Source organism: Aotus nancymaae, unplaced genomic scaffold (assembly GCF_030222135.1).
Source record: "Aotus nancymaae isolate 86718 unplaced genomic scaffold, 86718_ANA_hifiasm-v0.15.2.pri h1tg000010l, whole genome shotgun sequence".
Taxonomy (NCBI): Eukaryota; Metazoa; Chordata; class Mammalia; order Primates; family Aotidae; genus Aotus; species Aotus nancymaae.
The window spans coordinates 27744952-27770681 of record NW_026988421.1 but is presented as its reverse complement, the minus strand read 5'-3'; the positions used below and the strand labels follow the sequence as shown (position 1 = coordinate 27770681).

General features: G+C 43.1%; 1 protein-coding gene and 1 non-coding gene across 3 annotated transcripts; both read left to right on the top strand.

Annotated features, from left to right (window-relative positions):
• The first annotated feature begins 8033 nt into the window (after positions 1–8033).
• Positions 8034–25060, top strand: BORCS7 (BLOC-1 related complex subunit 7). Of its 2 annotated transcripts, XM_064373921.1 has the most exons (5): positions 8034–8198; positions 16725–16787; positions 16892–16935; positions 18496–18516; positions 19216–25060. In XM_064373921.1, the coding sequence occupies exons 1-5, from the start codon at positions 8061–8063 to the stop codon at positions 19265–19267; spliced, it is 318 nt and encodes a 105-aa protein (XP_064229991.1). In that variant the 5' UTR covers positions 8034–8060; the 3' UTR covers positions 19268–25060. The 2 variants fall into 2 exon arrangements, with proteins under 2 accessions (XP_064229991.1, XP_012294915.1); XM_012439492.3 differs by lacking the exon at positions 18496–18516 and having other exon boundaries at positions 8048–8198.
• Positions 24035–24138, top strand: LOC135274047 (U6 spliceosomal RNA). Its single transcript, XR_010341863.1, has one exon. It is a non-coding gene; the product is annotated as a U6 spliceosomal RNA (small nuclear RNA).
• Positions 25061–25730: the final 670 nt, after the last annotated feature.

Below are 25730 nucleotides of genomic sequence, written 5' to 3'. Positions count from 1 at the left end.
TCATATAAGGCCAGGAGTTCGAGACCAGCCTGGCCACCCTGGCAAAACCCATCTCTACTAAAAATACATAAATTAGCCGGGCATAGTGGTGTGTGTCTGTAATCCCAGCTACTCAAGAGGCTGAGGCAGGAGAATTGTTTGAACCTGGGAGGTGGAGGTTCCAGTGAGCCAAGATCAAACCACTGCACTCCAGCCTGGGTGACAGAGTAAGACTCTGTCTCAAAAAAAAAAAAAAGAATTTGATATTACCAGATGAAATCACAGTCCCAAGGTAGTGGACATTCTTTTTTTTTTTTTTTTTTTTTGAGACAGAGTCTCGCTCTCTTGCCGGGCTCCAGGCTGGAGTGCAGTGATGCAATCTCGGCTCACTGCAACCTCTGCCTCCCAGGTTCAAGCAATTCTCCTGCCTCAGCCTCCCAAGTAGCTGGGGACTACAGACACGCGCCACCACGCCCAGCTCATTTTTGTATTTTTTAGTAGAGACGGGGTTTCACCATGTTGGCCAGGATGGTCTCGATCTCCTGACATCGTGATCCATCCACTTCGGCCTCCCAAAGTGCTGGGATTATAGGCGTGAGCCACCACTCCCGGCTGGTAGTGGACATTCTTGGTGTCAATTGTTAATCATTATAGAAGAGATGGGCCAACCAGGAGTTGTTAGTTGAGGCTCACAGAGTGGGAGATGGCATCTGTCCCCCTCTCCAGGAATTGTCTGTCAGCAGGTTCAGTGAGGACTGGAGTGAGGACTGCTGGAATTAGGCAGGAAGGCAGCAGGTACGGGACCTCAAGATGAAGAAGAGCCAGCCAGGCCTTATAAGCCAAACTGCCTGGTTGCCCATTACTCAGAATTTTCAAATGTTGTTCATATTTTTAAGGCCATTTTGCAGCCAGAGGTATGGGCTGGGGTATTCAAGCCCAGGAGAAGCCTTTCTGAAAGAAAGGGTAGGAGCTATTGAGAGGTAGGCCTTGAAGCAGAGCTAGGATTGATGCAGGACAGGAGGAAAGGCAAGCCTCTAGACTAGGGCTTAGCCCAGGAGGGTTCTTGGCTTCACCCAGGAAAGAATTCCAGAGTAAGCTGGTGGTGGCAGCGCACAGAGCAGCAGAGGTGCTGCTCCTCGTGGAGCAGGGCTACTGATGGACGATGTCCCCAAAGTCACAGTCCCCAAATATGAGGTAGAGCTGCACTCATATTTACACCCACTTTTAATTACATGCAAATTAAGGGGTGGTTTGTGTAGAAATTTCTAGGATGAGGGTAGTAATTTTCAGGCCATCAGGTTGTTGCCATGGAAAAGGGTATTAATATCTGGGTGTTGCCATGGCAATGGTAAACTGACATAGCACACTTGTGTGTGTCTTATGGAAAGCTGCTTCTCTGCTTCTGTGTCAGAACTGTTTTTTTTGTTGTTGTTTTGTTTTGTTTATTTGAGATGGAGCCTTGCTCTGTCATCCAGGCTGAAGGGCATTGGCGTAATCTTGGCTCGCTGCAACCTCTGCCTTCCAGGTTCAAGCTATTCTCATGCCTTAGCCTCCCAAGTAGCTGGGACTACAGGCACCCACCACCACACTCGGCTAATTTCTGTAATTTAGTAGAGACAGGGTTTCGCCATGTTGCCCAGGGTGGTCTTGAACTCCTGAGCTCAGGCAATCTGCCTGCATTGGCCTCCCAAAGTGTTAGGATTCCAGTTGCGAACCGCTGTGCCCGGCCTGCCCCTGACCTGTTTTGATTGGTCCTCAGTTTGGTCCACTGTCTGAGCCCTGCCTCCACAGTAGAGTTCACCTTCCTGAGTCCAGTCCCACCTCCCACCTCAGAACGTTAGGTGGAGATATGAAGGAGTAGGGAGAGAAGGGTGTTGGTGGAAGGGAGAGAAGCAGAGGCTGGAAGGAGCATGGCATGAGGGGAATGGTCATGCCCTTAGCTGAAGACACAAAGAGGTGTGTTGTGGGGAACCCTGAGAAAGATCCGAGGGGTACACTGAATCAGGCTCTGGAGCCCTGGAGTGGAAGGGTATAGGGAGGCTGTAGGAGCCATTGAGAGCACTGCAGCAGGGAACAGCAAGGTGACAGTGGTGTTTTAGGAGGGCGAAGCTGGTGCTGGTGCATGGGGTAGGCTGGATGAGGAGATCATGTGTAAAGCCTGAGAGCTGGACTGACAAGTGGAGAGGCCTGAGTCCAAGAGCCAGGCAGGGGCCTCGGTGGGGTCAACCAGCTGGTAGGGAAATATGAATGGCTACTTTCTTATTTTCTTTTCTTTGAGACGAGTCTCGCTCTGTCACCCAGGCTGGAGTACAGTGGTGTGATCTTGGCTTACTGCAGCCTCCGCCTCCTGGGTTCAAGTGATTCTCCTGCCTCAGCCTCCCGAGTAGATGGGATTACAGGTGCCTGCCACTGCCTGGCTAATTTTTATATTTTTAGTGCAGATGGGGTTTCATCATCTTGGCCAGGTTGGTCTCAAGCTCCTGACCTAAGGCAATCCACCCACCTCGGCCTCCCAAAGTGCTGGGATTGCAGGTGTAAGCCACCACGCTCAGCCTCTTTTGACAATGTTTTTCTATGTTGCCCAGGCAGGATTCAAACTCCTGAACGATTGATTTTCAGAAGTGAAGGGGCAGATCCTGATTAATTGGTTTGCAAAAGGGGGTTCACTAGGTGAGTCATCATAAATTGAACAATTTGTTTCTTTTATTTATTTCTATTTTTTTAGACAGGGTCTGGCTCTGTCACTTAGCCTGAGTACAGTGGTGCAATTACAGCTCATTGTAGCCTCGACCTCCTGGGTTCAGTTGATCCTCCCACCTCAGCCTCCCGAGTAGCTGGGACTACAGGTGCTCACCTTCATGCTCAGCTAAGTTTTGAATTTTTCGTAGAGGTGGGGTTTCACCATGATGCCCAGGCTGGTCTTGAATTCCTGAGCTCAAGTGATCCTTTCACCTCAGCCTCCCAAAGTGCTGGGATTACAGGTATGAGCCACTGCACCCGCCTGAACAGATTTCAAACGAGTTCTGGTGATATATTAGTTTTCTATTACCACATTACCATGAATACTACCACAAACTTCGTGGCTTAAAACAACACACATGTATTATCTTACAGTCTTGGTGGGTTAGGAACCTAAGTACAGCTTCTCTGGGCCATCTACTTAGTGTCCCACATGCTGCAGTCAAGGTATGGGCCAGCGTTGGGTTTCATCTGGAGGCTGTACTGGGGAAGAATTTGCTTCCTATGTGCCTGGTTGTTAGCAGGATTCAGTTCCTTTTGATTGCTGGATTGAGAGTTTCTCTTTCTTTCTTTTTTTTTTTTTTTTTTTTTTTTAAGACGGGGGTTTCACCATGTTGGTCAGGCTGGTCTTGAACTCCCGACCTCAGGTGATCCGCCCACCTCGGCCTCCAAAGTGCTTGGATTACAGGCGTGAGCCACCACGCCCGGCCGAGAGCTTCTCTCTTTTTTTTTTTTTTGCTGGCTGTGAGCTGGAGGTCCAGAGGTAGGTGACTAGATGGTGCTTACAGTTCCTTGTCACATGGAGTTCTCCAACATAGCCACTCACTTACTCACAGCCATCAAGAGAGAGAGCCTCTAGCAAGATAAGGGGAATGGTGAGGCAACATTATGTAATCTTATTCTCATGTGCTTCCCATTGCCTGTGTATATACTATTGATTGGAAGCAAATCAAAGATCATGACCACGTGCAAGAGAAGAGGATCACACAAGAGCAAGAACACCAGGAGCTGGGGCTCACGGAGGTTACCTGTCAGTGGCAAGTCTGTCCACCACAGGGAGCTACTTGTTACCACGGCTATGGAACATTCCATCTTTTCCTAAGTTTGTGGACGTGGAGCAACTGGAGTGGCCTACGCTGCTATTGGAAATGTGAAATGTTAAATCAGTTTGGAAAACGGTTTGCCAGTTTCTTGAAAACTGAAACGCTTACCATATGATCCAACTGTTCTACTACTAGATATTTACCCAAGAGAAATGAAAACAACCCACACAAAGACTTGTGTACAAATGTTCATAGCAGCTTTATTCATAATGGTCCAAAAGTAGAGGCCAGGTGTGATGGGCTCACGCCTGTAATCCCAGCACGTTGGGAGGCCAAGGCAGCAGGACCACTTGACCCCAGGTAACATAGGGAGACCCTGTCTTTACAGAAAAAAGTTGTAAAAATTAGCCAGTCATGGTGGCATGAGCCTGTAGTTCTAGCTCTTCTGGAGGCTGAGGTGGGAAGGTTGCTTGAGCCCAGGGGGTTGACCTGTGATCATGCCATGCACTCCAGCTTGGATGACAGAGTGACCCTGTCTCAACAGCAGCAACAACAAAACCAAAACCAAAAACAACACGACAAAAACCCAAAAGTGGAAACAAGCCAAGCGTCCATCAACAAGAGAGTGAATAAACACAGAACTGAGCATGCGGTGGAATATTTCTCAGCAGTAACAATGCACAGACTAATCATATGCACAATGACATAGATAACTGTCAAATCATCATGCAGCAAGAAAGAAGCCAGACAAAAAAGGATCCCCCCCCAAAATCCTGTATGATGCCATTTATTTGCCATTCTAGAAATGCAGATTAACCCATAGTTCCCCAAAGCAGTTCATTTGTCACCTGGGGTGAGACATAGAGGGAGAGATGGACTTTAAAGGGCACTTGGAAACTTCTGAGGGTGATAAAAATGTTTTGCATCTTTTTTTTTTTTTAATTGAGACAAAGGGCTGGGCACAGTGGCTCACACCTGTAATCCCAGCACTTTGAAAGGCTGAGGTGGGTGGATCACTTGAGGTCAAGTGCTTGAAACCAACCGTCCAACATAGTGAGACTCCATCTCTACTGAAAATCCAAAATTATTCTTCCTGAAATTCCTAGTCTTTCGTGGTAAAGAAGAAAAAAAAATCCAAAATTAGCCAGGTGTGGTGGCACACACTTGTAGTCAGAGGCAGAGGTTACAGTGAGTCAAGATTGTGCCACTGCACTCCAGCCTGGGCAACAGAGCAAGACTCTGTATCAAAAATAAATAAATAGCCGGGCACAGTGGCTTATGCCTGTAATCTCAGCACTTTGGGAGGCCGAGGTGGGTGGATCACAAGGTCAGGAGTTCGAGACCAGCCTGGCCAATATGGTCAAACCCATCTCTACTAAAAATATAACAACAACAAAAAATTAGCCGGGCATGGTGGTGGGCGCCTCTAGTCCCAGCTACTCAGGCGACTGAGGCAGGAGAATTGCTTGAACCTGGGAGGTGGAGGTTGCAGTGAGCCGAGATTGCACCACTGCACTCCAGCCTGGGTGATAGAGGAAGATCCATCTCTAAATAAATAAATAAATAAATAAGGTCTGGTGCAGTGGCTCACATCTGTAATCCCAGCACTTTGGGAGGCTGAGGCAGGTGGATCACCTGAGGTTGGGAATTTGCGACCAGTCTAACCAACTGGAGGAAACCCCGTCTCTACTAAAAATACAAAATTAGCCAGGGTGCTGGCACATGCCTGTAATCCCAGGTACTCGGTAGGCTGAGGCAGAAGAATCGCTTGAACTGGGGAGGCGGAGGTTGCGGTGAGCTGAGATCATGCCATTGCACTCCAGCGTGGATGATAGAACAAGACTCCATCTCAAAAAATAAAATAAAATAAAATAAATAAAATCCGACAAGTTGTTGCTATGTTGCTCAGGCTGCTGATACTGCATTCCTGGCCTCAAGCTATCCTTCTGCCCCAGCCTCCCAACGTGCTGGGACTACAGGCATGAGCCACTGTACCCATCTTGTTCTGTTTTGCTCTGTCTCCAGGCTGGAGTGCAGTGGCACGATCTTGGCTCACGGCAACCTCTGCCTCCTGGGTTCAATTGATTCTCCTGCCTCAGCCTCCCAAGTAGCTGGGACTACAGGTGCGCATCACCACACCTGGCTAAGTTTTGTATTTTTAGTAGAGAAGAGGTTTCACCATGTTCCACGTTAGGCAGGCTGGTCTCAAATTCCTGACCTCAAATGATCCATTAGCCTCAGCCTCCCAAAGTGATGAGATTACAAGCATGAGCCACTGCACCTGGCCTGATCTGTATCTTAATAGTGGTGGTGGTTCACAGGTGTATACATCTGTCACACTCATCAAACTATACATTTTAAAGAACGTAGTTATTGTACAGGCTGGGCGTGGTGGCTCACGCCTGTAATGCCAGCACTTTGGAAGGCCAAGGTGGGTGTATCAGCTGAATTCGCGACCAGCCTGGCCAACATGGTGAAAACCCATCTCTACTAAAAACACAAAAATTAGCCAGGCGTGGTGGTGGGTGCCTGTAATCCTAGCTACTCGGGAGGCTGAGGCAGTGGAATCGGTTGCTTGAACCCGGGAGGCAGCAGTTGCAGTGAGTCGAGATGGCGCCATTGTACTCCAGCCTGGGTGACAGAGTGAGACTCTGTCTCAAAAAAAAAAAAAGAATGTAGTTATTGTACATAAATTATAACATAAATTCATACACATAAACTCCATAAAGTTTATTAAGGACAAAAAGTCAACAGTAAATGAGATTCAGTAGAGACATACGAATCTAGACACTTGGAAGAGGAAGTAATGTTGATACTGAATACAGGTAATTTTGAACAAAATTTTCAATGTAATAACATTATCATCTCTTCTGTTAATTAACTAAAAAAGAAATGGAGCTACTTGAAATATTTTACATATCAATTCACTTACAAGGTGGTTACCATCAGTTTGGTGTTAATAAAGAGGTTATTTATCAATAAAAATTACTGGTGATGCTGAGCATTTTTCACATTTATCAGCCAGCTGATTTTTTTTTTTAATTGCTTGTTTGTGCCTTTTGCCAATTTTTCTATTAGGTTGTTCTTCCTTCTTTGTTAAAAGGCATGTCTGCCTCATCAGCCTGGAAGCTCCATGGAGACAAGCACTGTATCTCATTTCTTTTTCTATCCCCAGCCTAGTACCATGTCTGGTATTTATTTCATGAAATGTTTGTTAAAATTGAATGGAATGAGGTCAGGTGCAGTGGCTCACACCTGTAATCCCAGCATTTTGGGAGCCCAAGGCCGGTGGATCATTTGAGGTCGGGAATTCGAGACCAGCCTGGCCAACATGGTGAAACCCCATCTCTACTAAAAATACAAAAATTAGCCAGGCCTGGTGGTGGGCACCTGTAGTGCTAGTTATTCTGGAGGCTGAGGCAGGAGAATCACTTGAACTTGGAAGGCGGAGGTTGCAGTGAGCCGAGATGGAGCCACTGTACTCCAGCCTTGGCAACAGAGCAAGGCTGTCTCAAAAAATAATAATAAGAAAATAAAATAAAATGAGACAAGTTATTGCTATGTCACCCAGGCTGCTAATATTGAACTCCCGGCCTCAAGCAATCCTTCTGCCTCGGCCTCTCAAAATGCTGGAACTATAGGCGTGAGCCACCGTGCCCAGCCCCTGTTTCAATTAAAGAAAAAAAAAAAAAAAAAAAAAAAAAAAAGGCCTAGGCAACAGAGCAAGACTCTAAGAAAAAAAAAAAAAAGAATGGAATGATACTCTCATAAACCCCTGGAAACATTATTACTTCTGTTTAACAGATGAGGAATGTAAGACACAGAGGTTGAGTAATTTGCAGCCACACACTGCTAAATGGTAACATTGGGACTGTAGTCCAAGCCTTCTGATTCTTTCTATTAATTTTTTTTTTTAAGAGACGGGGTCTTACTACGTTGCCCAGGCTGGTCTGGAATTCCCAGGCTTAAGTGATCCTCCTTGCCTGGGTCTCCCAAAGTGCTGGGATTACAGGCGTGAGCCACCATGCCCTGCGGCAGGCTTTCTGATTCTAAACCATAGATTCAGTGAAATTGCTCTCCATCCCCTCCGGAGATGTTTGCCTGGACCCAGTTTTCCTCAGGATGTCAATGAATAGTTCATAAGAATTTAGTGAGCAAAGATCAATCTCCATCAGGCGCATGCGTCCCTTAATTTTCCCACGGACGAGGAGAGACACCTCCTCTTTTCCTTCCGCTTTGCTTGTGTTTTGGCCCCGGCGACTCGCCATCGCCGTGCGGAGGCGTTCGCTAGTTGCAGTGATGGCGACTGGAACGCCAGATTCTCAAGCGCGGTTCGGTCAGTCCGTGAAGGGGCTTCTCACAGAGAAGGTGACCACCTGTGGTACTGACGTAATCGCGCTCACCAAGCAGGTGCTGAAGGGCTCCCGGAGCTCTGAGGTGAGCTGGGAGTGGACTCTCCCGGCCTGATAGTCCGGGTAGTCGCAAGGTCTCGGTGCTGTGGGAAGGGTGTCATGTTGCATCCTGGGAGTTGTAGGCCATGAAGTACTTGCTAAGTGTAGGTCTTCTTCGCGGAGGCGTGTGTTCCATTACGGGGTGTATAGTCTCTTTGGTTAGAGATTGTGCGTGAGGGTGGGGGGAAGAAATGATGCCATGGGAATCTGTGCTTTTATACAGAGAGAGCTGCTGCACGGCCCACGAGCTAATGTTCCCAACCGGTTCCTCATTTGTTTCTCCTAGTTATCTGCAGTGAAGATTGGTTCCTTTCAGCCAATTCCGCATGGTTTGTCCCCAGCATCTCGGATTCCTTTCACACATTTGTGCATCACCTGTCTATGGATTTATTCTTTCTTGATTTGGCCAGAATGGCCACTTCTTGGTTTTCTGTTTCATAGATTAGCTTTCTCCTTTCCCCTGTTTTCTCCCTTCCATCCTCTGGCTGGTTCCATGAATGGAATTATTCGATGGCTTTTCTTAACCAGAAAGCTTTGTATATGTGCACCCTGTCTCTCTCCAAAAACAGACCTATCCATTGAACTCCTGGATATTCACCCAGAGAAATGAAAGTATATGCCCACACAAATATTTACACATCCTCGTAGCACATTTATTTTTGATAGCACCAAACTGGAAACAACCCCAATGCCCATTGACTGGTGAATAGATAAATGCAATAGTCAATGACGTAGCCGTTCCACTCCTAGATATTTACTCAAGAGAAATGAAAACATAGGTTCATCAATTTGTTAGATAAAGCAACTACCTACATAACGTATCATCTAAGACTGCCAGTTTGGGTTTCTTTCAACTCTAACATCTTGAATATCTGTAAAGCAATCTGAGCACAGCATCGTTTTACATTTCTGTAGTGGCTCACACCTGTAGTCCCAGCACTTTGGGAGGCTGAGGTGGGTGGATAATATGAAGTCAGGAGTTTGAGACCAGTCTGCCAATGTGGCAAAACCCTGTCTCTGCTAAAAATACAAAAATTAGCTGGGCATAGTGGTGTGTGCCTGTAGTCTTTGCTACTTGGGAGGCCGAGATAGGAGAAACGCTTGAACCCAGGAGGCAGAGGTTGCAGTGAGCTGAGGTTGTGCCACTGCACTCTAGCCTGGGTGGTGGAGCAAGATTCTGTCTCAAAAACAAACAAACAACTCAACACAAGTACTCATTGTTAGTGAGTGTTTCCTATTTTCAACTTAGTTTTATAGCAACTGTTTCTGTTTTTTAACTCATATTTCATCAGTTTCCATGTTATTTTATTAAGTTACATAGTTGTAGTAGCAAGCTTAGTATGTCCACAAGTCTTTGGATTGTATGCGAATGTTCATAGCAGCTTTACTTCTATTAGTTTGGAGCAGTAGACTTCTCGATACAGAATTGGCTTCAATGCATTGTCTAGCTTTTATTGATGGTGGCTACAAGAAACAACTGTATGAAGAAGGTGTTTGCATTTATCATAACACTATTGTTGAAATCGCCAACCTGATAATCCCAAATATGCTTTGTTTGAGGTCCCACATGTTACGCTCTTTTTAGGATTCAGTATCAAAGGAAAGTTTATGTTGAAAGATTATGTTGCCTTTTACCAAATAATAAGAATTATGCAACTCGTTGTGTTTCACTTTTTGCCTTGGTTGCACAGAAGTTCCTATGTCAGTTTTCGTTGTAGACATAGTTCCTTCTCTTTTTCTTTTCTTTTCTTTTTTTTTTGAGACGGAGTTTCGCTCCTGTTACCCAGGCTGGAGTGCAATGGCGCAATCTCGGCTCACTGCAACCTCCGCCTCCTGAGTTCAGGCAATACTCCTGCCCCAGCCTCCTGAGTAGCTGGGATTACAGGCACATGCCACTGTGCCCAGCTAATTTTTTGTATTTTTAGTAGAGATGGGGTTTCACCATGTTGACCAGGATGGTCTCGATCTCTTGACCTCGTGATCCACTCGCCTCGGCCTCCCAAAGTGCTGGGATTACAGGCGTGAGCCACCGCGCCCGGCTCTCTTTTTCATGATTTTAAATTCTGTTTCTGTTTTTCAAAATATATATGTGTATATGTGTACATACACATAGTTTGGTATAAATTGTCTTGAATCTGTGAGGAGGGAATGGTATAAATATATAGATTTTGGTTAGGTGCCGTGGCTCATGGCTGTAATCCCAGCACTTTGGGAGGCTGAGGTGGGTGGATATCTTGAGGTCCGGTGTTCAAGACCAGCCTGGTCAACATGGTGAAACTGTCTCTACTAAAAATATGAACATTAGCCAGGCATGGTGGTATGCGCCTGTAATCCCAGTTACTTGGGAGGCTGAGGCAGGAGAATTACTTGAACCCAGGAGGCGGAGGTTGCAGTGAGCCAAGATTGTGCCACTGCACTCCAGCTTGGGTGACAGAGAACAAGACCCTGTCTCAAAAAAAAAAAAAAAAAAAAAAAGTGTGTGTGTGTGGGGGGGGTGGCTAGATGGTGTTTATAGTTGACCACCTATAAATATTGAACCTATTCATCATCATAATAAACATTACATTTATTTAGCATTTTATATGTGCTGACACTGCTGTCTTTTTTGCCGTTTAATTCATGAAGGCTTTAGAATGACTAATAAAGGGAGTACTTTTCTTACATAGAGGATACAGAGAGGAATTTAGCTTGTTCACACCTAGCAGGGAAGGAGAACTAGGATTCGAACCTAGGCATACTGGTTCTCGGCTTGGATACTACCTCTTATGTGGTCCTAGCTGGATTAAAAGGCCAAAAAGCCAGTGTGCCACCAACGACCTCCCTGATTGCCTTGCTGCTTCCCATTCCTCTTCCTTGCATACTTTTCACCTGGGCTGCTTCTGAGTAAATTTAGATTGGATGCTCAGTAAGTGGTGTGGATTGAATTAAGCTGAAATCAATCCAGCTCTCTGGGACAGGGTTGACATATCATTTCTCACTTCTCTAGACTTTGTCTTGTCTTTTCTCTTATTCATTATTTTTATAGACATGGTCTTTTTATTGGATCTCCTACATGGCACTTATCGCATACCATACCATCTTTTTCTATAGTTGCTTATGTAATTTTGCTCTTTACTAGACTCAGGTTATTGGAGTATCTTACTGATTTTCAATTCCTCTTAGCCTGTAAAGCATTGCTTCTTGAGCAGTCTCCACACAGCTATTTTGTTTAAGAATTTTCATGTGTAAAACATTCATTCCACAGTATTCATTTAACAAATAGTAGGTGTCTGGTATGTGCCAGGAACAGTTTTCTAGGTACAAGGGATAAACAAAAGTAAATCCCTCTACTTAGGACATTTATATTTTAGTGAAGAGACAGGCAATAAACAAATGAAACAGAAAAAAATCAGGTGGTGGTAAATCCTATGAAGAAAAAAATAATCTGGGAATAGAGAGTGATGAAAGGGTTAATCTTTTTTGTTTGTTTGTTTTGAGATAGAGAAGTCTCTTTCCGGCTCTTCAGTTCTGTTGCCTCAGGCTAGAGTGCAGTAGTGTGATCTGGCTCACTGGAACCTCCACCTCCTGGATTCAGAGTTCAACTGATTCTCATGTCTCAGCCTCCCAAGTAGCTGGGATTATAGGTGCTTGCCACCATGCCCAGCTAAGTTTTGTGTGTTTAGTAGAGATGGGGTTTCATCATCTTGGCCAGGCTGGTCTCCAACTCCTGACCTCAAGTGATCCTCGTGCCTTGGCCCCCCAAAGTGCTGGGATTACAAATGTGAGCCACTGTGCCCAGCCAGAAGGGTTAATCTTAAATAGATGATCAGGGAAGGGCTCTGTGGGGAGAGAGGTTATGAGGAGAAACACACCATTTCCCCACAGCACAATGAGTGGTTATGACCAATAGGCTCTTGCATGCCTGTGCTTCTGCTCCTCCATTTGTGTTGTGTGCCTAGTGAGGGTCCATTGTGTTTTTTTCTCAACGTAATGTGTGAATGTGTGTGTGGGCTGAGCGCAGTGGCTCATGCCTGTAAGCTTAACACTTTGGGACGCCGAGGCAAGATTGCTTAAGCCCAGGAGTTGGAGACCAGCCTGGGCCACATAGGAATATCCTGTCTTTAAAGAAAGAAAAAAAAAAGAATGAAAAAAATGTTAAAGTGTATGTCTGGCACTTATGCTTACAGTTGCAACTACATAATTTAATGAAATAATATGAAAAAGATGATATATGAGTACCAAAAAAGAGGGTAGCTATTACTATGAAAACGAAGGTGAAAATCGGAAACACTTGCTGAAGATGAGTAGCTAAGACAAATTGTTCTTGAGTTAATTATGAACAAGTTAACGGTAAAAGCCTGGGAGAAAAATTTGTAGAACTCTAAAAAGATTCCGTAGTGAAGGTTGTTTTACAGATGTATTCAAGATGTTCTTCCTTTTTTTTTTTTTTGAAATAGAGTATCGCTCTGTTGCCCAGGCTGGAGTGCAGTGACACAATCTTGGCTCACTGCAACCTCGGCCTCCCAGGTTCAAGCGATTCTCCTGTCTCAGCCTCCTGAGTAGCTGGGACTACAGGCATCTGCCACCACATCTGGCTAATTTTTGTATTTTTAGTAGAGATGGGGTTTCACCATATTGGCCAAGCTGGTCTCGAACTCCAGACCTTGTGATCCTCCCACCTCAGCCTCCCAAAGTGCTAGGATTACAGGCATGAGCCACCGCGCCCAACCAATGTTCTTCCATTTTAAAGAAAGCAAAGCTAGAAATCCCAGATGGTGTGTTATGTGTCTGGTTGGCTTATGTAGGAAAGTGATGCCAATTGCCAATGAATATGTCAAGGAAAGGCCTTGGCTTTACACGACAACAGCCCCTGCATCAAGGCAACCACAACTCCCATTGAGACTGTTTTCTAAATGTCTCACAAATCCTGTTTGTATCTTTTTTTCTCCGCTGCTTCTATGTTTCAGGCCATCCTTGTTGCTTGCTTGGAGTCCTGCCGTGTCCTCCTGACCAATCTCTCTGCCGCATTCCCCACTCTAGTCCACCTGCTTACCGCATTTCTAAAACAGAAAAATAGATCATGCCATTTTCCTCTAAAATTATACACACAAGATGAATTCTAAACCCTAACTTTTTTTTTTCTCATGCAAACTGACTAAACCCTAACTTTTAAGTCTCAGATTAGAAGTCTCTTCTTTTAGGAACCCTTCCTGAACACCTACTCCTGTAATCAGTTAGCTACTCCTGCCCCACTCTGTGCTCCCAGAGCCGCCAGTGCTTCCCCATCAGCACTTACCATAAGGTGATTTAAGTGCCTGTGTTTCCTTTGTACCCCCTCCAGATTGTCAGCTCTATTATCACACTTAACTAGAGTATGGGCATATGTTAAACACTCAATAAATATTTGTTGAATAAATAAGTGAATGAAGTAGATTCTGTTAGAACCACCCCTTTTTATTTCCTGCCATTGGTTTGTAAGTCACCATCTCCCATCTATAGGAGTTTGAAGTTCTCCCTTAAAAGTAGCCATAGGAGGAACAGACACTTCATAATTGTTGGTGGGAATGCAAAGTGGTACAGCCTTAAAGGAGAGGAATTTGGCAATATGTAGCAAAATTCAAACCCCACAATCACAATCACAGTCCTGTGAGTCTATCCCAAACATATGCTGGCAAAAAGATGCAAAGTTATGGATATTTGTAACAGTAAAAGCTGTGACATAAGATACAAGATATGAGAATTTTTTGGATCACTACTTACTTTGGGAAAAGACTGGGAACAGCTCCCAAATCCCTCAGCACCCCCAGCAGAGAACTGATTGAATAGTCTTTTTTTTTTTTTTTTTCCCAGACTGAGTCTCACTCCACCCAGGCTGGAGTGCAATGGTGTGATCTTGGCTCACTGTAACTTCTACCTCCTGGGTTTAGGTGATTCTTCTGCCTCAGCCTCCCAAGTAGCTGGGACTACAGGTGCATGCCACCATGCCCGGCTAATTTTATTTTTATTTTTAGTAGAGACGGGGTTTCACCATCTTGGCCAAGCTGGTCTCAAATTCCTGACCTCATGATCTACCCGCCTTGGCCTCCCAAAGTGCTGGGATTACAGGCATGAGCCACCGCACGCAGCCTGATTGAATAATCTTATAGTCACCTGTAGAATGTGGTACTCTACAGTTGTAAAAGAGCAGTGGGTTCAATAAGAGATAGCAGTTGAATAGGAGATTCAATATGTATTGCTGGAGATAACCCTCAGGGATCTATTGCAGTGAAAATAGCAAGGTGTAGGCTGGGCGCTGTGGCTCATGCTTGTAATCCCAGCACTTTGGGAAGCCGAGGCGGGCAAATCACTTGAGTCCAGGAGATTAAGACCAGCTTGGGCAACATGTGAAACCTTGTCTCTACAAAAAATTATCTGGGCATGGTGGTGTGCACCTGTAGTCCCAGCTACTCTGGAGGCTGAGGTGGAAGGATCACCTGAGCCCGGGAGGTTGAGGCTTCAGTGAGCAGCGATGGTGCCACTGCACTTCAGCCTGGGTGATAAAGTGAGACAATATCTCAAAAAAAAAATATATATATATATATTATATATATATATATATATAGCGAGAGAGAGGGAGAGAGGGAGAGAGAGTATGTGCAAGGTGTGAACATGTACACATAGTATGTTACATTTTAAGTAGGAAGGTTGTATGGGGGAAAATAAATACATGTGTCCTTTGTTTAAAAAGGAACATTGGAAAGAAAACCCCAAAACTAATAAAAATAGTTATGTATGGGGCCCTGCATGGTGGCTCATGCCTATAGTCCCAGCACTTTGGGAGGCTGAGGCAGGTGGATCACCTGAGGTCGGGAGTTTGAGACCAGCCTGGACAACACCGTGAAACCTCGTCTCTACTGAAAATACAAACATTAGCTGGGCGTGGTGGTGTGTACCTATAATCCCAACTACTCTGGAGGCCGAGGCAGGAGAATCGCTTGAATCCAGGATGTGGAGGTTGCAGTGAGCCAAGATCACTTCACCGCACTCTAGCCTGGGTGACAGAGTGAGACCCTGTCTCAAAAAAATAAAAATAAAAAAATAGCTATGCATGTTGGGGAGAGAACAGGGAAAGAAAGGGATAGAGATGGAAAGTCCTGTTTTATTGTCTTGACTTTAGAAGCCCAGAAAGGTTTACTAACTTTAAAACTTAAAAATAAATAAAGTTGCCCTGGGTTGGGGAAGGAATCTGGCAACCCTAGTTACTCTGAAGTCACACCACCCTTTTCACCAGAGTCTCCCTGACCCAAGAGAACAGGGAAGGACTGGTAGGAGACACATAACAGTAGCTCCTTTTACTTGGTGGGATTTAGGTATGCCAGGAGCAGGGTGCGGTATTAGGCCAGAAATTTCTGCTGGTTTCTGCTTGCCTCTCAGTGCTAATGCAGTCAGCTCTGTCTTGACTGCAGGTTCAAGCGGTTCTCCTGCCTTAGCCTCCCAAGTAGCTGGGAATACAGGCGCGTGCCACCACGCCTGGCTAATTTTTGTATTTTTAGTAGAGGGGTTTTGCCATATTGGCCAGGCTGATCTTGAACTGACCTCAGGTGATCCACCCGCCATGGCCTCCGAAAGGGCTGGGATTACAGGCATGTGCCACCGCGCCTGGCCGTCTCCTTTCTCTTCTTTTTCCCAGCCCTGTCTGGCCATCTTTTATGGAGTAGTTTCCCATTTTAAGCCCTGAGCTTCTTCTCATGTCTTCCTCTGCACCCGCGACTGTTTCTCTTATTATTTTTCTTTCTTTTTTTTTGAGACAGGGTCTTGCTCTGTTGCCCAAGCTGCAGCGCAGTGGTGTGATCTTGGCTCACTGCAACATTCGCCTCCTAGGTTTAAGCAATTCTCCCACTTCAGCCTCCCAAGTAGCTGGGATTACAAGCACGCGCCACCACGCCCGGCTAACTTATATTTTTTTGGTAGAGATGGGGTTTCACCATGTTGCCCAGGCTGGTCTCGAACTCCTGACTTCAAGTGATCTGCCCACCTAGTATTCCCAAGGTGCTGGGATTACAGGCGTGAACCACTGCACCTGGCCTTCCCTTATTCCGTTTCTAAACAGCTATATTCCTCTGTCCTTTTCAGCCGCTTTCTAACTCTTGCTCCTTTATAACTCTCAAACCACCCCAAATCTCAAATCTGTCTTTAAAGATCAGGAGTCATGTTCTCTCACTGGACTTGTAGAGCCAAAGTTTTTCGCAGACTTCTCTTAGCACTTAATGAATACACTGTGCCAACAGCTCAGCAGTTAGGAAGCACTTGATTTCTCAGGCCTTTGGAACAGATGTCGAGTCCATGCCAGAACTGCCATAGTGCCAGTGAAATGAATTTTCAGCATGAACAAATAGAAAATTATTCTCCATTATATTTTTTGTGTTTGTGGTTGTATAGGGTGGAAGAGTGGAAGAATGGGAGAGGAGAGAGGGTTGTGGTGTAACAGCTGCAGAGAGAAGATTATAGGAAGTTTGGGAATTTTGATTATTACCATTTTATTTTTGTCTTCCAGCTGCTAGGTCAGGCAGCTCGAAACATGGTACTACAGGAAGATGCCATCTTGCACTCAGAAGATGTAAGAAACAGCTTTTTTTAAAAAAATGATTTGGGTTTTATGTGTATAGTTTGTAGGGCCACAGGGAAGTGGAATGTTCTATTTCTCTCTCTCTTTTTATGCAGAGTTTAAGGAAGATGGCAATCATAACAACACATCTTCAATACCAGTGAGTATGCCCCCTCCAGCAACTATTCGCTGCAAAATCATTGTCCCCAGTCTACTTTCATGGCCTTTGTGCTTTGGCGCTTTCCTATGGAGGCCGGAGTGGGAGTAAAGGCGGGGGTGGCCAAGGATGACTTTTCTCCATGGCAAAGATGCCTGAGACTACAGAAGAAGTGGGGATAAGGGATGAGAATCAGGAGCAGAGTCCACCTTTTATGAACCTCCACATGTTAAATTGAGGGCTCCTCACAGAGAGACTATAAACCCCCTAAAGGCAGGGCCCATGCCAGGACCATGCTAGCACTGTACTTGGCACCAATGAGGCAGTTCGTCAGTATTTGATGACTGACTGTACCCAAGGTCTCTCCTGGGAAGTCGGCTCCTCTACGAGGAAATCAAGTGTAACGTACCTGCATCTTACATAGTATGTAGCTAACTGTGGCACTTGCTACATATAAATCATGTAGGGAATTTTGAAATACAAGAGACCCCCTTCTCCATTAGAATTTGTTTTTCATCTTATTTCATGTTGTTTTACATTTTATGTACTTGATATTATATTTATGTACCTATTAGAAATATATGGTTAGGGTTGGGCGCGATGACTAACACCTGTAATCCCAGCACTTTGGGAGGCCAAGGAGGGCAGATCACCTGAGGTCAGGAGTTCAAGACCAGCCTAGCCAACATGGCAAAACCCCATGTCTACTAAAAATACAAAAAATTAACTGGGTGTGGTGACGGGCGCCTGTAATCCCTGCTACTCAGGAGGCTGAGGCATGAGAATTGCTTGAACTCAGGAGGTAGAGGTTGCAGTGAGTGGAGTGAAACTCCTTCTCCAAAAAAAAAAAAAAAAAAAAAAAAGAGGCTGAGCATGGTGGCTTATGCCTGTAATCCCAGCACTTTGGGAGACCAAGGTGGCCAGATCACCTGAGGTCAGGAATTTGAGACCAGCCTGGCCAACATGGTGAAACCCCGTCTCTACTAAAAATACAAGAATTAGCCGGGCATGGTGGGACACACCTGTAATCTCAGCTACTGCGGAGGCTGAGGCAGGAGAATTGCTTGAATCCAGGAGATGGAAGTTTCAGTGAGCCGAGATTGGTCACTACTGCCCCCCAGCCTGGCCGACAGAGCGAGACTCTGTCTCGAAAGAAAGAAAGAAAGAGAAAAAGAGAAAGAGGAATTTCACTCTTTGATATTTAAATAGCTAATGTTTGTCATAGTCATTCTTTGGGTATCTACATATTAGGTATGTGACCATTTGATTCCATATATGCAGACTAATTTTAAGCCATGCATGTAGTTTGTTGGACCACATTTCTCACTCTGAGAGAGTGTTACTATCTGTCTAGGTTTAGAATCCATCTTTTCAGCAGCTCTGCACTTAGATAGGGATCCCTGTTCAATAGCACAATCTTAGGATAGGATGGACAGAAATACGGAATGTGACATAAGCTGAAATTTCTTCTGCCTGTACTGCATGTATCTGGTCATAAATGAAACTTCTACTAGTTCACTAGATTTTCTTATGTCTATTTTCCTCTTTCCTTTTCTGATTTAGGCAAGAAGCTATTCAGAAGAAGTAAGTAACCCCAAAGGTAGAGGAGTAAGGAACCAACTGAAGCAGGCTGGGGGAAACTAGACTGCTGGGTCCAGGATCAATACAAAACTCTGGTTGACATATGCCCTTAAATTGAAATACTCTCTGGCATACTCACTTGGGATTTAAAGAATACAGCATATTTCAAAGGCATGCAGTAACTCAACTCACTGCTATTAATAGTAAAGCTTTCTAAAAGTTACAGGGTATAGAGACCAACCTTAAGGAACAGAAAACCTTTTACATTGGTAATATTCATTAAGCAGAGTAAATGTGCAAAAGCCATTAAACAGCCTTGTTTTTCAAAATGGATTAAATTTGTCCCTTGCAATATTGTTTACATTACTAATTGGTTTTGCAAACCTGCAAACCTTTCTTCAGACTTTAGACACTTCTGGGACCCAACTGGACCAATATAAATTTTGATTTACATGCAGCAATATTTATGCATTAAAGTACAGATAGCTTGTATAGGACAGGTGTAGTGGCTGGCTCATACCTGTAATCCTAGGACTCTGGAAGGCTGAGGCTGAAGGATTGCTTGAGCCCTGAGTTCAAGATTGCCTTATGCAGCATAGCGAGACCCTGTCTGTAATGAAAAAAACTTTTTTAAAAATAGTTTTTACAAAGATGTCTTTATTGCTCATTCCAATTAAAACCTGTCTGTATTCTAATTCCTAGTGTTGAACAGTCATCAGATCTACAGGACCAGTTGAATCATCTGTTGAAATAGAATGACCTGTAAGAGTGCTGTAGCACTCCTTTGCCTAATGCCGAGGAGTAAACACCTTCACAACCGTTGTGCTCTGGGTTTGGTTTTCTATTTTCTTCTCCAAAGTTAAGTTAGAAAAGTTTTGTGTTGATGTACGGTTTCTCCTAAAAAGAAGCAACGTAGTTGAATTTTGGAAGCACTTCTTGAATTAGACTAACCCATGCTCTTATTGAATTTTTTCAGCTGCTTTGTTTAGTTTGATATTAAAGCAAAATTAAAACAGTTTTCCCATAGAACTTTTAATATGTCAAAAGCTATATTGTCAGGCCAGGCACAGTGGCTCACGCCTCTAATCCCAGCGCTTTGGGAGGCCGAGGCGAGCAGATCACAAGGTCAGGAGTTCAAGATCAGCCTGACCATTATGGTGAAACTCCGTCTCAACTAAAAAAAAAAAAAAAAAAGGCTATATTGTCTACATTGCAGTACTTAAGGAAATATTGAGTAATGTTTTAAATTCAGAAATAGAGCTTCTATTATAAACATGAGAATGATTTTCTTGTTCATTAAGGATATATCTTAATTTCATGGTCATATAATGGTGATAAGTAATACCTGATTGTTTCCTTTTCTGTTCTAGTAACTCAGAGGAGATACGTGTTTTATTTGTGATAGCAAATTCCTAAATGAACATTAGGCAAATGGTATCATTGTCAGGCCAGCTGCCGCCTCTTGCCTTGACCTGCATTCCTAGGATTTCTTTGTTGCTGTAATTCTTGATTAAGTGACCTTGGCTTTCATTTTGTAATTTTTCTAATCATCAGCACATTCACTTGTATGACGTTACTGCCAAATATGAAGGTAGTTGAATTATTGTGAGTGATTGCAGCATAGGGTTGTGCCATGGTGAAGACTTTGATGTTTATCTGTGTTCATTGGATCTATCTTTTAAATGACATTACCATGAATCTGTTGTCAAACTTGAATATCTTTGTTTGAATTTAAAATGAGACTGTATATTGTTCTAGTTAGGTCTTCATTTACTGAGGGATTGAGAGAAATCTGACATCAGAAAATATTGTTTTCACTGCAAGAACAAAGAGGAAGTAACAGTGAATCCAATGTAGTTCATATTGTTATTGTCCAATCATCAAGTTGACTAAGCATATCAGATTACATTTAGTTCTCCTACATATGGATATTAACTTAAGGTTAAAAAGCTAGATATGAAGGATCTGAAAAGGCATTAATTTATGTATTAATTCTATGACCATGTATTAATAATTACAGTATTGTTAAACACAGATTGACTCAATTTACCTTTGAAAAGAAAGACCACTCATTTAGTAAACAAAGCTAAGTCCAGTCATTACAAGAAGCAAAGAAGTACTTAAGTTGAAAAAAAATTAAAATGAAGGGATGGTCTAAGTTTTCTTCATGCTGGAACAAACATTAAAGAAGCAGTGATTGCTTACATTGTATGTGATAAAATATTAATACCTTTCACAATCAAACTTTTAATAGTAAATATAAGATAAAATTTACATTAAATAATGAAAACATATTTGTACTGAATTTAATCAACTTTAGAGAACATCATAACAAAATACAAGAAAGAAAAGTAGCCAGAAATGTGAGAACAGGTGGAAATGTATACATAATCTGATGGTTTGTTTTTAATAGAAATAAACACCATACATAGAATTAAATGGTGATCAACAACATGGAAAAAATACTTCACTAAGTAACATCTACATTGCAGAGGATGTGCTGGAAGATAATATTTTAAAAATAACCAATGTTCAAATGCCATGCAAGAAAATGAATGTGATAATACCAAAGCAGTACTATAAGAAAATAATCATGCTTTAAATCTCTGTATCAGGGAAAGGGTGGAAATATTTTTGTTTTTTTAAAGGGATATATAGTTAGAATTTAGAAAGAAATCGAAATGGAAATAATAAAACTAAGCATGAATGACACAAATTAGAAAAAAAAATTAAGTAGTTCTTATAGATTAAATTGGTAAAGTGTCGCCATAAAAGTACAAATTAGTAAATTCATAATTGAATAGGCAATATTTAAAATCAATTAGATTTGAAAAAGAGTTCTCAGTTTGCTGCTAAAAGTTTGACTGATATATGCCCAGCTCCTTATAAAGATATAAAATTACAAAACTGACACTTAAAGGAGAATATTCCAGATTGGTTATGAGAAATAACCCACAAATTAAGAATAACCAGTAAAAATAGCATTTGCTTGTGAAAGCTTTCGTGAGACTTTTCTAAACTGTCGAAGAACATATACTCCCAAAATATAGAAAATGATCATAAGACACTAACTCATTTAATGAAGTAAACAGGATTTTCATTTTAAAAAATAAAATGATGTGAGAAAGATGATATAAGATAATATAGTTGATTTTTTATGAATATAGATGCAAAAATCTGAATAAAATCTCAGAAAACTGAAAAGAGAAATACTTTAAATAATTGCTCATGTAACTCCAGAATTATAGTTACAAAACACATTACACGAATAAGAAATAATAAAATCTTTTATCACTATAATATATACCAAAAAGGCATTTCAAATACACTTTCTATTTCAAAGAAACTAAACAATAATAATAAAGAATTTTTTTAAAGGATATGTTTTAGAACTCAACATAATATTTGATGAAGCAGAGTCATATGACCCCAGAATATTAGAGCTGTATGGGGCCTTAAAAGTTATTTAATTCTGGCCCCATCTTTTATAGATGAGAAAACACAGCCAGGAAGATGAAATGACTTACCCAAGGTCACTGAGCTTTATGGTACGTCTATTTGACTACTAGTCTAGTTGTCTATTACCTGTTAGTTTCCTTATGCATAGAAACAAGGGTGCCACCTGTCATTTCTAGTCTTTAACATAATACTGAAGAGCTCTTAGAAAAGGATCTTAGAAGTAACTGAATCCCATCCGTTTACCTCTGCTTCTGCATCTCAGGTTAGCCGTCATCCAGCCATTCATCTGGCTTCTGCTTCCAATATTTGGGGAACCCTTTACTTAGGGGTGCTGATTCTTTTGGAAATTTCTACTTCTTGAAAGATGGTTCTGTGTAGTGAACCAAAATCTGCCTTTCTGGACCATCCTGGAATTGTCACGCCAGTAGCTTCCAAGATAGAATGTGTGACAGTGTGCACAGCCTCCACTGAAGGATAGGGAGGAAAATTTCTATGTGTGTTAATTTTTTATCTTACAAAAAAAAAATTAGCTTTTGCTAATATTTAAAATACGGCTTGATATGAGAGTCCTAATTTGTTCTACCTGGTATACAGATATATAGCATTCCTGTCGTTCAGCAGGGGTGATAGTAAAACATAAAAACCCACAAAACTTGTGGTGAGCCACTGACCAATCAGAATGATTGATGGTCACAGTCTGTTCCAAAATTAGCTGGCACACCAGACACCATGAAGGAAAAGTGCGAATAACTCAATTTAAGTTGACAGTGGTTTGTTTTATTGCAGTTTATCTGTGTGTGGTTAGGTAGATTTAAAGATTGTCAGCCAGGCGTGGTGGCTCATGCTTGTAATCCCAGCACTTTGGGAGGCTGAGGCGGGCGAATCCTGAGGTCAGGAGTTGGAGACCAGCCTGGCCAGCGTGGTGAAACCCCATCTCTACAAAAAAATACAAAAACAATTAGGCAGGCATGGTGGTGCATGTCTGTAATCCCAGCTACTCAGAAGGCGGAGGCAGGAGAATTGCTTGAACCCAGGAGGCAGAGGTTGCAGTGAGCCGAGATCATGCCATTGCACTCCAGCCTGGGCAACAAGAGTGAAACTCCGTCTCAAAAAAAAAAAAAAAAAAGGATTGTCAAATGAGTCTTGTAGGTAAATCATACATTGAAGATAACAAAACGAGCACAAGAAAAAAATGATAGAGCCCTTTCCTTGACTTCTCACTAATCTGCCCTTTTAAGATGATACCATTTTAGCTATTAGAAGGTAACTGCCTTTCTAAAGGAACTCATTTTATGAAGAGAATATTTTGAAAACTAATATTTAGGAGCATTTGCACCATTCTATGATTGCCCAAAAACTAAGTGATACTTATAAAAACTCTAAATTTTATATACACATAATAGTTGGAAATATTCCAACCTGTAAAAATATTTCAACAAGGCTGGGCGTGGTGGCTCACGCCTGTAATCCCAGCACTTTGGGAGGCCAGGGCGGGCGGATCACGAGGTCAGGAGTTCCAGACCAGCCTGACCAACATGGTGAAACCCTGTCTCTTAAAAAAAAAAAATTTCAACAAGCATTGTTTTCATAGGTTTAATTTGTTAAAAATATAAAAGGCACCACCTTTCTGTTAATTTGTAACCACTAATTGACATCAGGGAAAATGAAAATTTACTAGCTGGATATCAACCAGATTGTTGTATTATTGGCAGTTGGGATTCAAAAATGAATAAAGGAGTCCACTTCTTCCATTTAGATATTCTTTCACTCGGATCTCCCTGTCTCCTTACTGTCCTAATGAATAGAAATGATTCTTACAAGCTGGGCATGGTGGATCGCACCTGTAGTCCCAGCTACTGGGGAGGCTGAGGCAGGAGGATGGCTTGAGGCCAGAGTTCAAGGATCCAGAGGTGATTGCTCAGTGATGCTAAGCCTGGGCCACAGAGTGAGACCTTGTTTCTAATTTTTTTTTTTTTTAATTTAAAGTAAAAAGAGAAATGCTTCTTATAACCACAAAAGGAAGTAAGATACACACATATAAGTAAAAATAAATAATTAAAAAATACTTTCCGCAGCACATATATTACAATTGGAATGATACAGAGAACATTTGCATGGTTCCTGCACAAGGATGACATGCAAATTCATGAAGCATTCCATATTAAAAACAAACAAACTTCCAGGCCTGGCGTGGTGGCTCATTCCTGTAATCCAAACACTTTGGGAGGCCGAGGTGGGTGGATCACTTGAGCCCAGGAGTTGGAGACCAGCCTGTGCAGCATGGTGAAATCTTTTTTCTACAGAAAGATACAAAAATTAGCCAAGTGCGGTGGTGCATGCCTGTAATCCAACGTACCTGGAAGGCTGAGCGGGGAGGATTACTTGAGCTGGGAGTTTAAGTCTGGGTGACAGAGACAGACCGTCTCAAAAAAAATTAAAAATAAAAAAATTTCTGGAAGATGAAGTGACAATACCTAGAAAATACATGTGAATTGACCAAAATTTACTGTAGGTAAAAATGAATTTAGCAAAGTTGCTTTCCTAAATACAACCCAAAATAGAGCTACATGCTATAATGGTTCCATCTACGTGACATTCTAGAAAAGACAGAACTATAGGGAGGGAAAACATCTGTGGTTGCGCAGGAGCTGAGAGTGGGAGGAGGGAATTTACTACAAAGAGGCACGAAGAAACTTGTGTGGGCAGGGCTATTTTGGTTTCTATTATGGTGATGTGTATACGTTTGTCAGAATTCACAGAATGGCACACTGAAGAAAGATGGGGCCGGGTGCGGTGGCTCACGCCTGTAATCTCAGCACTTCGGGAGGCAGAGGCGGGTGGATCACGAGGTCAGGAGATTGAGATTATCCTGGCCAACGTGGTGAAACCCGGACCAGGTTTCACCTGGTCCAGCATGATGGAACGTGCCTGTGATCTCAGGCTGTAATTGGCAGGCCGAGGCAGGAGAATGACTTATACCCAGAAGGCGGAGTAATGCCGTGATAGCTCGCAGCATTGCACTCCAGCCTAGCGACAGAGAGAGACTCCGTCTCAAAAAAAAAAAAAAAAAAAAAAAAAAAAAAGGAAAGATGAATTTTACGGAATGTGAATTATATCTCAATAAATGTGACTTTAAAAAACAGATCTGGAGGCAAGGCGCAGTGGTTCGCGCCTGTATCCCAGCACTTTGGGAGGTGGAGGCGGGTGGATCACCTGAGGTCGGGAGTTTGAGACCAGCCTGACCAACATGGCCAAACCCCGTCTCTACAAAAAATACAAAAATCCAAAAAAAAAAAAAAAAAAAAAAAAAAAAAAAGCCGGGTGTGGCAGTGCAAGCCTGTAATCCCAGCTACTCGGGAGGCTGAGGCAGGAGAATCGCTTGAACCCGGCTGGCGGAGGTTGCGGTGAGCCGAGATCGCGTCTTTGCACTCCAGCCTGGGCAACAAGAGTGAAGAGTGAAACTCTGTCTCAAAAAAACAAAAAACAAACAAAACCAGATCGAGAAAAGGTGATTCCATTCCCAAAAAGGGGGAAGGGTTCATTTAAGTCAGAGTACGAGATTTATCCCTGAAAATCACAGTGGAGGGGTCAAGCGGGGCGCTGGAGCGGGCCAGGCGGGTGGGAGCTGCCAGCCTGGGCGGGGCCTGGGCACTGGAGCTGGCTGCAGGAACCCGCCTTCTGGAGTCCCAGGCTGAGGAGACAGTAAGTGCAGGTCCCGCCCTGGCCCCACTGCAGGACCCCCTACAGGCCCCCAGCCC

Coding starts and splice junctions, on each gene's coding strand:
- BORCS7 (XM_064373921.1), top strand. CDS start 8,061: ATGGCGACTGGAACGCCAGATTCTCAAGCGCGGTTCGGTCAGTCCGTG. Junction 16,936..18,495: donor ACAACACATCTTCAATACCA/GTGAGTATGCCC, acceptor TTTCTGATTTAG/GCAAGAAGCTATTCAGAAGA. Junction 18,517..19,215: donor CAAGAAGCTATTCAGAAGAA/GTAAGTAACCCC, acceptor TCTAATTCCTAG/TGTTGAACAGTCATCAGATC.